Source organism: Salvia splendens, chromosome 1, assembly GCF_004379255.2.
Source record: "Salvia splendens isolate huo1 chromosome 1, SspV2, whole genome shotgun sequence".
In the NCBI taxonomy this organism is placed as follows: Eukaryota; Viridiplantae; Streptophyta; class Magnoliopsida; order Lamiales; family Lamiaceae; genus Salvia; species Salvia splendens.
This window is the reverse complement of record NC_056032.1, coordinates 2,752,049-2,769,251: the sequence shown is the minus strand read 5'-3', so window position 1 is coordinate 2,769,251 and position 17,203 is coordinate 2,752,049. Positions and strand designations below refer to the sequence as shown.

Below are 17,203 nucleotides of genomic sequence, written 5' to 3'. Positions count from 1 at the left end.
GACGGAGAGGTAATTTTTTTTTGGCTAATTTTCATCATTTTGATTTAGATTTGGTTATGGTTTTGAGAGTTTGTATGACTATATATATGATATTCTTGTTTTATTCATTTCTTAATCGTATATACTAGGTCGGATGTTCGACATCTGTAATATCACTTGGGTTTTGATTATATGTGGTTTTTAAAAGTTACAGTGAAATATTATAGCGTATTTGGTAATAAACTAATAATTCTCTCCGTGTATTTTACATTAAATAAACATATAAAATATACAAAAAAGAGAAGTGAATAAATATAAAATTTGGTTCTCAAATGGGATTCGAAAACAAGGCAAAAAATCCATAAATAAGAGATGCATGTATTTTCAATTAATTTATTTTATATTTCAATTTGTTAGTGAATAATTAACACAACTAAATCAACTTACTATAAAATCGAAAATCATAAATGAGCACTGATCGTAGTTTTTTGCGATTATTTCTATCCACCCATGTATTTAATTATACAATGATAAATATAATCGTGGTTTTTAGGTATTTGGCATATTATTAATTACACACATTAATTGCGTATAAAGTGTGTAACACATTAATTTAAAATTTCAAAATCATATTCCACAACATATATTCATTCTCATATTGGTATATACTATATATATATATATGTGGACATTATTAAAACATTTAAAAAACCAGTCTAATCTGTGACACAAACATTATTGATATCAAATTAAAAATGCTAGAACAAAGGCGTAGATACACATAAGTCATAAACAAAAGGGAAAAACATTATTTCAGTGAAGAAAATGCATAAAATCATCTATAACTATAAGGAGGCGGCGGCGGTTCGTCAGAGTACCCATATGGGCCCGGGTGACTATATGGGCCCGGTGGGCCTCCTATAACAGAGCCCAATATCCCATGATGGTGATGCCCGGTGACCACCGTCAGCGGCGGTGGTGGTGGTTCCGGCGATCCATACGCCGGCCAGGGAAAGCTACGCTGCCCCCCAAAGCAGTCTTCCAACACCCAGCAACAAGAGAATACATAACAGCTACCACATGCAAATTAATTTTAAAAAACACAATTTTTTTCTCTTTTAAAAAAATGAATAATGTAGAGCTTTCAAATATGAAGTAAATTTTAATAAGTAAATGGCTGGTTTGATTAAATATCTGGTCAATTTCATTATTTAAGAATACCTAATTAGTAGTTTATTATAATTTTGATATTTTTTTTCAATTAATCATTAATATAGATTTGGGAGAAATTATGTGTAGTTTGAACACTAAAATACTAGGAGTATTTTTCATATTCAATTAATAATTTTTATGAGTGATATATAAATTTTAAAAAAAAATCAATTCCGCTTCCAAACATGTATTATTTCCTTCAAAATTTAACTAATGATACAATTAAAAAAATGTCAAATTTGAATATTTTTTTTAAAAAAGGGAGATTGACCATAATTTTACAAACCTCATGATTTTTCTAATGATTTACCAAAAAATGGAGAGAAGAAATACTGACCAGGAACAGATAGCAGTGCACAAGTTGTAGAAACAACCATGGAGCACGCTCGATCTCCGGCCCGGGCCCGGGCCCGGCCCACCATGCCCACCCAGTGGCTTCATACCTTCAATTTTTTGCCAAAAAACATAAATATGAAACCCAAATAAAATGAAAATATGGAGTGTTTGAGTATATTTATGTAAGTGTGAGACGGTGGAATTTGGAACATATTGCATGTTGTTGGATGAACATGTCCACGTATCATTTATTTAAACAACATAAACTCCACATTTTCCTTTTCTATTGGCTATGTTTTTTGCAATTTTATTGTTCTACTAAGTATTTTAATTTTTTCACCTTTTTTACAAATTCAATAGATGGATGTTGAATTTTACACAATTATCCATCCATGAGCAGTCTCCAACTTAATTTCCGACTTACATTAAATTTTTACACCATGTAACAAAAATCAAGAATCCCCCAAACTAATGGAGTACAAGAATTAATTTCCTCATCAAGAAATATGCATTGTTGCCAAAGCTTCAAACAAAGACACTCCACTGATCAATGTAGGCAAAAAAAATGAATTAAGTTTTGACATTAGAAATGTATAATAAAAGTAGTCTGTGTTACAAAAGAAAGAAATGACATCAACAAGAAGATATATTTTCACATATGTTACCTCTTAAAACAGTTTGGAAAATTTTCCCGCCAAAGATGATACTATAACACAATAATCTGCACCTTCTTGAGTGTGTGGTCCATTACAAGTCTTCGCTCTCCTTATTCCGGCTCGAGTTCTTGTCCTTCCGACTATCCTTCTTCGATGGTTTCGACCTCCTTCTTGGGGCTCCGACACCAGCAGGATCCGCCAACGGGCCAGACCAAGTCTGCATCGGGTCTTTAGGGTACGAGAAATTAGTCGAGCTGAAGGGTATGTCGGGAGGATCATAGTTCGGATCGAGGTGCTGAGATGCCCCCAGAGGGTAGCCAAGCCCTCCGTCTTGGTGCGGAGGAGGGAACTTCTCGCTCTTGCTCTTTGCGTTGGCGTGGGAAATCAGACGCCGTCTCTGCTTCAACAAGGCAATAGTTACTCCCAAACCAGTGTTTAGAAATGCCACTAACTATGTCAAATACATAGAATGATAGAAATCACCGGGAGAAACACAATCCGTTGAGATACGTATGGAATGTATCACGAAAGAGATGGTACGAAAAAAATGCATAAACGTTGCGAATAATAGAAGTTTAACAACTTACATCAATATTAGCCTGAAGCTCAGCATTGGCTTCGGGAGCAGGAACTCCCCGCATTGCCCTTTCACGTGCCCGAGGTTTCTTTGCACCGTCAGCATGAGTTTTACCAGCAGCTCTTAGCCTACAATCGTGCAAACCATGCCGTTAGGTTTCTTAAAGCAACGCATAATAGATCACAGTAAACAAAAAAGGGAAACAAACTGCAAAATCAGAGCAAAATCAAGACAACTATAACGGTAAAACAGAATTTTGTATGGTGATAGTTTTCCAGACCTTCGAGCTTCTTCATCACGGCGCTTAGCATCCATCTCCTTACTAGGTGGATATTTCGGAAGGCTGGAAGGTTCACACGCATACGGCTTGGTTGTGAAAAACTGCATTGAGGCAAATAGAGAATCCATGTTATTGTCTTTTCTCTCTAAATGTGATCCTCACAAATACATATCAATTGAAAGAATAAACAGATTTAACAGTTTTTAGTGTGTGGAGAGAAGATAGGGAGGCAGAGAAGCTCACTTCACTCTTTAGCGCAGCCGTAGCAGTTTGTCGTTCGCTTGGATCAATTGCTAGTAGAGTATCAATCAAAGACAATGCTGACTGAGGGAAATCTTTAAACGTCTCCTTTATGCATCTTTTATACGAATTCTGTGGTTTGAATATGGTCGCATGAGGAAGCTTCGACTTCTTCCAATATTCTTCAGGTGGAGAACCGCATAGCTTGAAGATCCTGTGAAGTTGTTCCACCTACGCGCACGATAATAACGCCGTGTTATGGCTATAAAATCAACAGTGACACTAAAAATTGACCTAAGGATTCAAGAAATACAAGTGAGCATGTTAGATTCAACCATTCAAGATATAAGAATACAGCAAAACACGCCATAGACGACAATCAGTCTCACCGATGATCATGTGAACAAGCCGGGAAAGAAAGTACAAGCAGCAGTTAGTATGAATGGTTTTCAATGATCTGTTTAACATTGATAAAATAAAAGGTTACCTCAGTCCGGCCCGTCATGATTGGCTTCCCAGCAAAAAGCTCCGCTAAAATGCAGCCGGCGCTCCACAAATCAATACCTACACCATAGTGAGTGGCCCCAAGAAGCAGCTCGGGTGGCCTATACCACAGAGTGACCACACGGCTAGTCATGGGCTGCTTGTGATTGGGATCAAATGTGGAAGCCAATCCAAAATCGGCTATCTTAAGAACTCCTCCATCACTGATGAGGAGATTCGAGCCCTTAATGTCTCTATGCAAGACGTGGCGGTTGTGACAGTGTTCAAGGCCAGACAACAGCTGATTCATGTAGCACTTGACCTAACGTACCAATCAAACTATTGAAACATAAGGAAAACAGTTTCGAATCTCCAAGCAGTCGAATTAATAAAACAAACAGAGACAGATCACCACACCTGAGGTTCTGTAAACTTGATCCCGGGATTTGAAACAAGACCAGCCAGATCATGCTCCATGTAATCGAAAACAAGGTACAAACTACACGACATCCTTGATGTCGCTAATCCTTGCAGTTTCAGCACATTGGGATGATCCAGACGACGCAGGATCAAAATCTCCCTAGCCATGAACCTCACACTCTCGGGCTCCAAATTATCGAATCTAACCTTTTTAAGGGCTACAACTTTCCCCGTTATGACGTCTCTAGCTTTATACACATTACTATAAGTACCTTGCCCAATCTAAAAACACAAATATAAACAGGAAAAAACCATTAAAACATAAAATGAAGTAGCACAAAAACAGAAAGTAGCAACCAAACCACATTCATTAGCCACTTGCCTTATCAATCTTTACAAACGAATCAGCACGACGAGGCGTCCACCCATTGATCGCCTCGCCTGCCACAGCAGAGAGCCAAGAAGGCCATCCAGCAGCCACTTGCTCACCATGGACATTCTTAGGAGGATTGCTCAGCCTTGGATTCGGCCTAGACCGTCTCCTCTCGCCTCTAGGCTGCCGAGCACTCCCTTCCTTCCTCTCCTCCTTATCCCGGCCATTCGGAGCTTGGCTTCCACCACCAACACCAACACTAGCAGCCTCTCCTTCTGCCTTATCTACTGATCCAACAACTACCTTCTCCCTCCTCCCAGAATCTCTCTCTTCCCCATTCCCTCTCCCCTTTCCAGCTACATCGCCACTACCTCGCTCAGACGACGAAATCTCTTTCCCAAATACACACCCCATTTCACAATAACCCTAACTCTCATATCTCACCACATAACATAATCACACACCTCATTCAAAACCCCAAGAAATCAAAGATTCACCAGAAAGTATTCAAGGCTCAAACCAGATCAATCAAATTTGGGCAAATTAGGCAAATGGGCAGCCCTAAATTCAATAAAAATGAAATCTTTTATCAAGTAATTCTTAACTAAATTATGATCTTGCACTCCGGTGGGAAGAATAAAGGAAAAGGGAAAAGGGGAAATGTTCAATTAAGTCGCTGCCCCAAAAGAAGAAGCAACAATTATGATTTGAACAAACCCCACAGCTTATGGAGCAATAACAATAATTAAGAAGCAAATATACCTACAAAAAGCAAAGACAGTAATACTATTATACAGTGAAAAAAAATACTTGTAGTGGTTTGATTGCGCTCTGCTTTGTGTGGGAATGAAGATAGATCACAGTGAGCTTACGCAAAAAAGGAAAATTCCTCAATGTTCAGTTTGTCAAAAATTGGGATTTTTTTTTGTATTGGTAAGAAAATATGAAGTCTTGAAAATGATCAAGAAGCAGATCTACTGTAAGAAGATGTGTGTGTCTGAGAGAGAGAGAGAGAGAGAGAAATGTAAATTGCTGACGTGTGTAGGTAATAAGTCAACACAGCTATACAAATATATTGATTTTAGCCTTCAGTTGATAAATATTTTAGGTAAATCTTTCTTTAAAGACTGAAATTAAACTGTGAAGATACAATTATTTACAAGGAAAAGAGGAAAGAAAATGTTTGTTTGACTAAGTAGGACCATAGTTTCTTGTTCATTTTCAACCAAACATATTTTTAGTAGAATTAATGTTGTAAATAGAAAATGCTAGTACGCCAATAAAAATGACTTCTAGTTAAAATAGCTTTTAATTGGTTGGGTTTTTTTCTATTCTATAATGGGAGACCTTGTATACTTTGATTTAAGTGAAGATTTGATTCATATAAAAATGTTTAGAGATCATACACTTTATTATATTTAGTGCAACTAATCAACAATGTATTGAGATTAGCAATTTTAATAAAGATTGTTGAATGATGAATAATTGAATATAAAGAAACTGTCATATAAAATAATGGCCCAAGATTTAACATGATTGTGATTAGGTCAAACTAATTTGTTGCACCAAAAAAAAGGCGATTACGTCGTCTTGGCGGGCCCCATACTCCGGCCCGACACCAGTGGCATTTAGTCATACCACCAGTTTAATTAAATATTTCGATTTTAGGATTTTTAGTTACGAATTTCAATATTCTTTTACCTTATTTACGAGACACGCTTAATTAAAAAATGGATATGATCTTATCGTTTTTTAGTCATGATTTTTAGGCCTAATATCTTTTTCATGGTATAGTTTGTTTCGCTGTGAAGAATAATTATAATATCCTATAAGTAAATGATTTTTGACTACTGTGAAAATCAGTTTAGAAAAAGAAAGTCAATATAATAATCCAAGTTGATAGAACATTAGAACTTGTTAAATTTGAGTGATGCTTAAAGGGTATAAAATTAAATATGTACTACTCCTACTAGTTTTTTGGATGAATATATTTGTCAAATTTGATTTTCATAATTATGGGGATTGATTGTTACATTAAATAGTCAGAACATAGAATATAATTGTAAAAAATAGAAATAAAAGTATATCATAGAAACATTATGTCAAAAAAAATTCCCTTTTTTATAATAGCATCTTGCTTGGTACACTTTAAATTAATACTGATAAATTAAATTTTTCTATACTAGTGTCGAAACTTATGATAGTAGAAAATTAAACTTTGCCCGGAAGGGCGTAACTCAGTTAGTTTTGGAGGGATAGATTTGCCTCAGTGAACAAGGCTCGAGTCCGATGAGTACCTGATTTAATTACATCCTCCCAGATATCTAGTAGACACCAAAATTTAACAAAATTAATTTTCACTATAAAAAAAAGAGAGTATTGCGATAAGAAGAGAGTGCGTTTTCCTTTAACTTTAATTCACAAAATAAAGTGATATAGCTACAAAAGTGCAAAAGCTTTCTATGAATCAAAGGTTGTCCCCCAAATCATTTTTATAGCTTAATAAATATTAATCGCACATTTTACATATTTCACATTATTATAAGCATGCATGTCCCTCATCACTATGCTTCGAACATTTAATTAGTTAGGATACGTATTTGAAACCACGAAAACAAAAGGTTATTCGTCATTAATTAATTAGATTCAAATTTATCGTCTCAACTATTTTATACTGTACACGGCTGGTTCTGTGGACGAAAAATATGACTTTCATTTATTGAACTTTTTATAAGTGAGTATATTTTTTTCGACCAATAAGTAGATCAAATTAAATAAATAACAAATCATAACTTAGTTGATAAGATATTGTTCGTTTATTAATAAGTTAGCATTCGAGCTCAAGTATATGTGCGTGTGCGTGTGCGTGGGTTGCAACTAAATAGATTGAACCAAATGAAAATTTTATAACTTGAAATATTTTCTTATAGGGGTGTGTTGTATTGCTAACTCACCCCTAAATTAATAACTACAACTACATGATAAACATTGGATTATTAAATTAAGGTACAAGATCAATCAATCACGAGTATCAATACAATGTATAAAAAATATCAATTAAGGGTATTAATGTCATTTAACAAAAAGTTGTAACTAACTTTTAAAAAATATCCCAAAACTTTAAATAATTATAACTATCTCAATTTAAATTATTTTTTAACACAACTTATATTAAATTAAAGATAATTTAATAAGGATTCTAACGAGATCTCACCTGCATATGTTCCGATTTTAAAATTTTAAAAAAAAAAGAATCTTGAATTTTGGTAATTTTCAAGAACAGCCTAATGTCAATGTAACTATCATAATATGTAAACATAATACATATAAAATGTCAATGTTAAATTGTGCTGACATATTCAATAAAATTGTATTGATATATTTAATACAATATATTGACATTTTGATCTAAAACCCTAATTTTGATAGTTTTCTTATCTTTTTAAATTTAAATAATAATAAAATAAAATTACACGCGGCAATTTGTAGACCATTAGATCTCTACTAATCTTACGGTTTTAAATTAATTGTAGTTAGCAATTAAAGGTTGATCAATATCACTCCCCTCTTCTTATATACTATATAACTATATAAGCTAGAGTAGGCATAAGATATTGTCATAAAAATTTGATGGTTTGAATTTTGAAATACTCGAATACTAGTTTATATTGTTTGGAAGAATAAAAGGAAGAATATTCATCTATATATATCTGATATGGTATGAGTCATGACCCAACATTATTAAATACATGGATTCAACTATTTGAGCTGTTAAATCTTTATATACAATTATGAAAATGATATATAAACATAATCTTTGATGGTATTAACATTATTGATGATGTTGACACATGCTATTTTGTTATATGTATCAAATGTGTCAACAAAGACATTCACTTTATATGAAAAATATAAGTTGGGATAAATTTGACATTGACTCAATAAGAGGCCTTTCATGATGATATGTCATATGTGTACGAAATTACCAAAATATAGATCAATATAACTGATTGTCTACGTTCCAAATTCAACATAAATATATTAATATAAAATTGGAACATGATTAGGTTTGTTTAGGTAGGTTAAGTTGTTACTTAACACATTATCATTTTATCATGCCTTTCAATCATGTGTTTGGCAGCATATATGTAAGAAGCATGACAGTTAGTTGGGAATAAAACGACGAATTATTTAAGAAAGTCATGAATTTTCATTAAATGTTTATCATTATAAATTTAAACATTCATAGTATTTAATTTAATATATTAATTTTAATGTTTTCGTGCAATTGTCTCATGGAGTTGGGTTAGCAACTAGGGCGTATAATCAAACACGGAGAGCCTCTAAACCATGATAATTTCAAAATAAAGTATATGTGTATCAACTACATCCAAAGTTACATTAACATCAGCGATGGATCAATAAAACATAATTCATGAGGCAAGGCACATTAAAGAATCAAAAGTGGATCAATGAAACACGATTCAAGGGATAGAAAGATTGTCGTTACTGTTGAAATACAACAACGGTGCAATGATTGATAATGTGTAATAATCAAATAATGAAAGTAAACTCTAATTACAATAGATTAAGATAGGAATTGTCACACCTATGAAGTCAAAAGCAACTCCAAATACTGATTACTATAATGTAGTTTTTCGGTCCTCATGGCCGCAATGAAATCGGTTAATCCATGATTCTAACTAAATCCGCTTTAAATAAGGAAGAAATACTAACAGATGCAAAAAACTAGAACTAAATTATAAAATGAGAACACATGAAAAATATAGTTTGAACAAAAAATATATATTTTTTATTTTAAAGAAAACATTCAAATTGCAAAGTTTATATAATATAAAATAAAAATCATCTACTTTACATTATTTATGGCAAAATATATAAATGGCTCAACAGTCCAGATGTCAAAATCCTAGTGGCTAAGAGGATTTCGGCCTCTGCAGTTGATGCTCCTCCAATTAAACACATGTTATGAATTGATTGAAATCCGAACCCTGTTTCTCCCACATTAATCGTATCGATTATTCCACAAAGAAAATTAAAAAAACTGGAAAATGAGCAGTTTAACCAACTGCACTGACTTCATCGCGAATGTTCTTAGGCCTAACAACCTCAATTCCGCTACTCTCTCTACTTCCCTTCCGTTTCCCGCGAGCTTCAATCCCAATTCCTTCGTCCGGACTCCTCTGACGACGTCGTTATCCATGGACGCAGCCGTTTCTTCCAGAGTTAGAGCTTCATCCACCATCGGTAATCTCCCTCTCTTTACAATTGAGTTAAATTATCGCTTGAATTGAATATCTCCTTCGACTGAGTTAGAATTTAGAATTGTGATTCTCGCGGAATATGTTGTGCTTTTGGTGGATTTGGTGGTTGGATGATTGAATTTTTGCAGAATTGTGCGAGCGGCTGCTGAAGTTTATTGCAGCCGAGCGTTTGCTCTCATTTTACGAGATGTTTTTGGTGAATGATTACGTTAGGATAATTATTCCAGCTCATGTGAATGAGTGGATCGTATTCGTACATGTTATGTGAATAGTTGAGATTTGAGGGTTGTATTGTGGTGGTACTCTGTTTAATTGTATATTTGTGGATAAGGCTGTATTCTTATAAGATTGTTTTGGATGATAGTTGATTTATTTTAACTTATTTGTTCATGTTTGTTTTTTGTTTTGATGAAATGACAAACTAATGTTTACCGTTTATTTTTTTGTGATATTTCTCTGGCTTCAGCATTTACCTATTGATACTACAGTAGCCTTATGCTTGCTCGCAGCTTCGACTCTGACACAAAATTCACAATGCCTAGTTTCTTGGAGGGATTTAATCAGTTTTTGTGTTTATGCTGTTATTGGCTGGTTTGTTATGTGAATTTTGTTTGTATAATTGAATGAACTATAATTAGTGCAGATGCAGTGATACCATGTGCTTGTGATGAAAAGTAGTAGTACTATTTGTGTGTGCAAGGGTGTTTTGATTCAAGTTGTTAATCAGTCTATTAAATTTGCGCTTAATGTCTGAAGGTGCGCCTAACAACAAATTGGAAGCTTCATCTACTGGAGCAGTTGGAGCTAATGACTTGTTCATAGTTGGACCAGGAGTTTTGGGGCGTATAATAGCTGAAAAGTGGCGAGAGGTAATTTTTGGACCAAATATACGATGAGTATTAGTGTTTGCTGAGTTTTCTGCATTAACACAATATAATCTATCTGGTGGAGCTGTGCCATGTGTTGTAACTTGATCCGGGAAGCTAAGTTTTTAACAGTATCTCTGCCTAAATTTAAAATTGTCTTCGAGATAATTTATGACTTCAGGCTTTTTCCTAGTATTATGGGCCTTTGCCTTTTTACATTGTTGTCCTGTATGTCAAAACTGACGAACTTCTCTAAAGATGAGCGCTTGAATGTTGCAGGAACATCCAAGTTCTCAAATTTATGGGCAGACTCTTACGAGCAATCATCATGAAGAGTTAAAGAAGATGGGGATTACTCCATCTCTGAAGGAAACCAAAGTAACTCATAAGTTTCCCTATGTCATCTTCTGTGCTCCTCCATCTAGAAATGTAGATTACCCTGGTGAAGTCAGGTATGCTTAAAAAGTCTTGAAATTCACAGCATGCAGGTTCTATACATTCTTTTTGCAGAGTTTAAGAGCAATATGTAAAAATTAGAAAAATGGCAGCAAATGATCCCCTTTGGAAGTCACTCAGGGCTGTAATGGGTTTATTTTTTATGTTTACAATGCATCTGACTGACTGTACCCGTCAATCAGATAAGTTATACTCATCAAAGCTTAGGATTGGCCGATAGGGTTACAATAGCATGTCTTTGTGTTATCATTTTAATACACCAAAATATACTTATTTAATCATGATAAGTTATTTATAGTATTTACTCTATGTACTAATTGGTAACATAATAGAAGCCAAGTACTAATTTATTTTGTGTAACCAATTTCAATAGAGAAGCAACCTTAAATTGGAATGGTGAAGGGTGCTTCCTTTTTACTTCAAGCTCCGCTCCATATGACTGCAATGATAATGGGTACTGTGATGAGGTATGTAATCTGCCTGACAGGCAACTTTCTGATTATAATCCTTTCAAATAGTAAATCTGATATATATTCCTATGTTGTCTTTATCTCAACACTTCAATATATGATTCTACTCTTTACATGATGAGTTTTAATTTCTCTATAGGACACTCCAGCCGTACCCATTGGGAGAAGCCCCAGAACAGATAATCTACTCAAATCGGAGAAAGTTGTGCTGGAAGCTGGTGGTTGTGTAGTTAGAATAGCTGGACTTTATATATCCTTCCAAGTGTTACCTAGGGTTGAATCTGCTCATATCTTCAAAGTTATGGTAATGGAAATGCTGTGTGTAAGAACAACCTTAACTTGCATTACAAGGTAGATAGAGGTGCCCATACGTACTGGTTGGAGAAAGGGACTCTTGAAGTTCGGCCAGATCACATCCTTAATCTCATACATTATGAGGTAATCCCTGCCAATCATGTTTACTGCATGATCAGTTCAAATGACTTTTAAACTTATTATTAGGATTTTTCCCCTTATTGTGGTTTAGTTTGGTTCATTTGTCTGCCAATATGAATTAGTGCAATGTTTCATTGTTCCTCCACAGGATGCTGCTTCACTGTCAATTGCTATATTAAAGAAGAATCTTCGTGGTAGGATTTTTCTTGGCTGTGACAATCACCCTCTGTCCAGGTTCCTGTTCAACTAATTTTCATAAGATGTACATGTAATAGAATCAGCATAAAAGAAATCAAAGAACTGTTGCGAATATGACTTGTTATATGCATTCAGGCAAGAAGTAATGGAATTGGTTAACAGGAGTGGAAAATATGGTAAGAAGTTTGACGCATTTACAGGTAAACTAACATATCGGGATTGTGTCACTCATTTATATAAGGGTGCGTTTTGCAAAAGAGTATTTACCGTTGAAATGCGCCAAAAGAATTAACATAAGTATTTCTTGCTCTTCTTCGGCTTATGTGAATGTCCTGGAAGCCATGCAGCCCATTTGAGAACTCCAACTTTATGACATTTTCTTTCTATTGTTTGGCAGGAACATCAGATCCTCTAGGTAAGAAATTGAACAACTCTAAAACTCGTGCAGAACTTGGATGGGAGCCAAAATATCCAAGCTTTGCGCAATTTCTCGAGACTCTGTGAGTAGGTAATAGAGTGACTTACATAACGACCTGGTAGCGTGTACTGAGCGCTGACCATTAAGTATAATTTTATCTGAATCACGCTACCAGATGTTACATTCTTTTGGAATTCTCAAATATTTGCACCTTTAGTTCAAAAATCTCTAATCATATTAAAATTCCTTACATAACTATTGCTGTTTTCTTCCATATGACCCCATTTTAGCTTTCTGTTGGATTCATGAGAGGTTGTTTAACTAACACCTTTTATATTATTTTTTTTGAGACTACGTGCATTCTCTTATTTTCTTTAAAAAAGATTTCAAAATGTTTAGTTTTTTTTAATTTATTTGGATGGACATTTGAATAAGTGTATATTAATATGCTATATATTTTAAAAAGAAGCGACATTGCATTCTGGGACTGAGGCGCTAGCTTTGCCTCCTAAGTGTGCCGCCAACGAGTACTATTTCTTATCTCTAAATAAACTCACGAGTGGCAATTTTTGTACTGATTCGAGATATAGTACTATTTTGAAAAAGAAATCGTAAAGAGTAAAGATCAAAATTGGTCATGAACATTATGCTCATTTTATGATTTTGGTTTTAAACATTATCTTTTGAATTTTTGCATCTCAAATATTTCAACTCGGATCACAATCGATCCAAAACTAACTGTTCCGTCAAATTTTAACGATCAACGTTTTTAATCCGGATTTTGACCAAATTAAGCTGTTAAATATAATTACTTACTCCCTAATTATATCCTTAATTATTTTTATAAGTCACCGCTCCTGTTACACGTCCCTTATGAAACTCCCCTGCGTAGAAATCGCCATTGCTGTAAAACTCCACACCTTCCCGAACAATCTTCCTACTCTCCAATTCCTCTGATTCCGCCTCGCCGATGAACCATTGCACAGGCTTCGAGTGAGTTCTTGAACCGAAACGCAAAAATCTTATCCTCTTCTCATACTCATCGTAGATTTGCTTGAAGAAATTGACATTCCTGCTCACTAAACCCTTGTTTCTCGAGAGCAAACACAAAAAAATCTTGACGAAAATTAAAGCTGAGAGCAGATTCTCAGAGGTGGCTAAATCGTTCGAAGTGAAGAAGGCGAAGAGCACATAGAGGAGGAGGAAGGCGGCGGCCACAGGCGCCGCCACACCGGAGCGAACCGGAGATGGAAGCGGCCTGCTGTGGGGCTTCTGCTCCTCGAGATCCTCCGCGTCGGAATCGGGCGCGATCTCGCTCACCGAAGACAAGCTGTGGATGGATGAGCGGATGGTGGGGGATGAGCTGAGGAGTGAGGAATTCGTTCGAGTGAGCTTCGTCTGACCGTCCATTTCTGATGAAATTCGCTCTCCAGTTTCATCCTCGGCCGTTGATTTTTTTCTCCGCCGTCGAACTAAAGCAGCCTCGAAAGGCGTATCGTCATTTGCTCCGCCACCGGTTTCATTTCCGGTGACGGAACTAGTGCATAATGTTAGCAGTTTTAATTTTTTTGAGAGATGGGATAGGAGAGAAGAAGAGAGATAAATGAATTTCCTTTTTTAGTTAATTATGGATTAATATTCTAATTTAGTCAAAATTTGCTTAATCGTTCGTTGACCGTTAGTTTTTAGAACCATCCAAAATGGACTGATTTCGGTCCGAGTTGAAATGTTTGAGATGTAAAAATTCAAAAGATAATGTTTATGACCAAAATCGTAAAATAAACATATGTTCAGGATCAATATTGGCCTTTATTCAATCATAAACTGCAATATGTGACTCGATGCATTATTGTTAAAGCCCTTCGGGCTAATTAAGAAAAATTATTTGTTTCAATAATAAATAAATTTGTGGATGTTACACTCTATATAGTTAATTCATATGTTTGACTAATTAAAGAGTGATATAATAAGTGCTATATAATTTAATCATAATAAACACTACTCGACTGTTACAATAATTAATAAGTAATATAATAAATATTATATAATTAGGTAATGGAATTAGCAGTTATTGTTACATTTAGAAGAATTGTATAGTAATTTATTAATGGAATAAACGGTTAGACTAATTAGACTATTTAGAAGAATTAGCAGTTATTGTTACATTTAGAAGAATTGTTAGTATTATGATTCTTATGAATATTTATTTATATAATAGCGTATGTCATAGGCTATATAATTCTATGTTGTTTGTAAAAATTCATCGAGCAAAATATATATGGTAATAAAATCAAAAACATTGTTTAATCCACTAATTTATACTAGTTAGAAATTTTTACAAACATATTTAATGGAATTAGCGTTACACTAATAATTAGTAATTCACTAATTTGTAACCACCGCATTATTCAGAAACGTACTATATATTCAATATATTTTGACTAAAATATGTGCCATTTGTAAGCTTTTTACTCGCTTCCTCTTCTTCTGTTGAACTATTGAATTTTTTGCAAAAATAAAAAAATAAAAAAATCTAAGTGGGGTTTCTGGTGCGTTAATATTCATTATATTTTACATATTCTTTTTATGTGATTATTATGTTACTGATATCGTCATCTTAAGAAAGGAAGAATATTGAAATCATGAAATTTATCTTCCACAATGATCTACGACCTACCACAACTTTATTAGTCATCAAAGTTCGGTGTGGTCGTGCTTTTGAAATGACCAAACCTGAAGACGAATCAAATATCGTCAGCTTGAAATGTGTTTTCCGTGACCGTATGGTATGTGTTGTATCATTTCTTATCTTATTGGGTTTCTAGCTTTGATTTATTTGCAGGTTAATAAACTCATGCGGATTGTGGTTTACCATATGTTCGTCCATTGAAAAAGCTAAAGATTATGTGAGTGTGATATATATGTCATTGGTATATCATAGTGTATTTCATTGTTGTTATATGTTTCTTATGGATCTTGCTATGACACACGATATTGAGAAGTTGCAATATTGTCGGGATATTGCCAGAAATTGGAGAAATGACAACACTTAAAATGTTTTTAGTAGAATATTTTATGCGTGATTGATTTTGTGGTTCATTCCTATTATTTTAATATGAAAACCGTGCATATTTTTTGAGTTACATATCGTCAGACGTCAGATCTTCATACTAATTTGGAGTTAACTAATATTTGTTTGGATCTTATATTAGAAAATATTTTAGAATATTAGTGATGCTTCGTGTATATGTTTTCTTGTACTATTATATACTTATAGATACTACCATTTAAAACTTCTTATTCATTTTGTTTAGATTGAATTTTGTTAATATATTTGTCGTTATTAAAGATATTAGTACAATGTCAAATGACTAATATAGATATGTGGTCTTAGTATACCACCGTGAAATGTACATGTGGTATACCCAACCAATAATATTTTGACAAATAGATATGCATATGAGACCCTCTCCAACTAGAATCGCACATACACACACATATGAAAACTTCTCATGTCCATACATAAATCATATAGCTCCATATACACATATATACGCATTAATTACCAATTACCATCCCATTAGCTAAAAGTAGAAATTTGATTTGATATGAAAATTTTGCATCTCATATATAATTCATATAACTATATATACACATAAATTCCATTGAACTGATTAGGTAAATTGATGGAGTACGTACTAAACAAATACTAAACAAGCCCAACAGCAGTAAAGCCCAAGAAAGAGTATCAGTTCGGCATGGCTAAAGAGTATCAGTCCGGCATGACTCAAGAGTTCAGTTCGGCACAACCACAGAGTTCGGCCCCAGCCTACAGCTCGGTAAAAGCCAACCAATCAAACTCTGCTCTCTGGTCGGCATCAAGCTCTACTCTCAGATCGGCAAAAGCTGCTCGGCAATAATTCAGCAGTCCGGTCTCAGTATTCGACCGAACTAGGAAATAGTGGACTCATGCAAGATTTCCACCTCCGCTACACCGACGATCTATTTAGTGGTGTCAAGCAGTCATTAACTCATGCAGGATAGTGGACCCATGCAAGGTCGCCACGACCTCCACGACATCCACTACCTAATAAATGCTGCATGCCACGATCTTGGTTCAATGTATAAATAGAACCTAGGTCAGATAGATAAGGGTTTTCTGTTAACTTCTGTTAAGCTCTCTAGAGAGAAAATAGCAAATAGCAAGTCTGTATTGTTAGCTGTAGAAAACAGATCAAGCAATACAACTCTGCCCTCTTTTCTTCCCGTGGACGTAGATTTACCTCAGTAAATCGAACCACGTAAATCTCTGTGTTGATCTTCCTTTATTTTTACGAGCATTCATCACCATCAAAAATTCGCGGATCCATCACTGGCGCCGTCTGTGGGAAACAGAGAACCAAATTTGTGATAAAGTGAATTTTTGACCCTTTTTCCACCCCAAAAAAATGCATACCAGATCACACACTACCCGTAATACCGTTCGTGATAACCGTGAGGAAGCTAGTCCAGCTCGCAG

At 34.7% G+C, this 17,203-nt stretch overlaps 3 protein-coding genes across 4 annotated transcripts; 1 reads left to right on the top strand and 2 right to left on the bottom strand.

Moving 5' to 3' along the window:
- Positions 1–1,518: 1,518 nt before the first annotated feature.
- Positions 1,519–5,582, bottom strand: LOC121808111 (probable serine/threonine-protein kinase At1g54610). Of its 2 annotated transcripts, XR_006052122.1 has the most exons (8): positions 4,566–5,582; positions 4,181–4,465; positions 3,768–4,085; positions 3,284–3,511; positions 3,041–3,141; positions 2,771–2,888; positions 2,193–2,580; positions 1,519–1,634 (listed from the first exon to the last, which is right to left on the bottom strand). XR_006052122.1 is itself a non-coding variant. In XM_042208474.1 (7 exons), exons 1-7 carry the CDS (start codon positions 4,968–4,970, stop codon positions 2,275–2,277), a joined length of 1,761 nt encoding a protein of 586 aa, XP_042064408.1. In that variant the 5' UTR covers positions 4,971–5,582; the 3' UTR covers positions 2,081–2,274. The 2 variants fall into 2 exon arrangements, 1 of the variants encoding a protein (XP_042064408.1); XM_042208474.1 differs by lacking the exon at positions 1,519–1,634 and having other exon boundaries at positions 2,081–2,580.
- A 3,985-nt stretch (positions 5,583–9,567) lies between these two features.
- On the top strand, positions 9,568–12,939 carry LOC121808129. Its single transcript, XM_042208496.1, has 9 exons — positions 9,568–9,824; positions 10,598–10,710; positions 10,987–11,159; positions 11,537–11,630; positions 11,773–11,883; positions 11,982–12,071; positions 12,217–12,302; positions 12,402–12,466; positions 12,664–12,939. The coding sequence occupies exons 1-9, from the start codon at positions 9,629–9,631 to the stop codon at positions 12,768–12,770; spliced, it is 1,035 nt and encodes a 344-aa protein (XP_042064430.1). The 5' UTR covers positions 9,568–9,628; the 3' UTR covers positions 12,771–12,939.
- A 576-nt stretch (positions 12,940–13,515) lies between these two features.
- On the bottom strand, positions 13,516–14,094 carry LOC121757593. The gene has a single exon (XM_042153117.1). It carries the CDS (start codon positions 14,092–14,094, stop codon positions 13,516–13,518), a length of 579 nt encoding a protein of 192 aa, XP_042009051.1.
- Between the last annotated feature and the right edge of the window lie 3,109 nt (positions 14,095–17,203).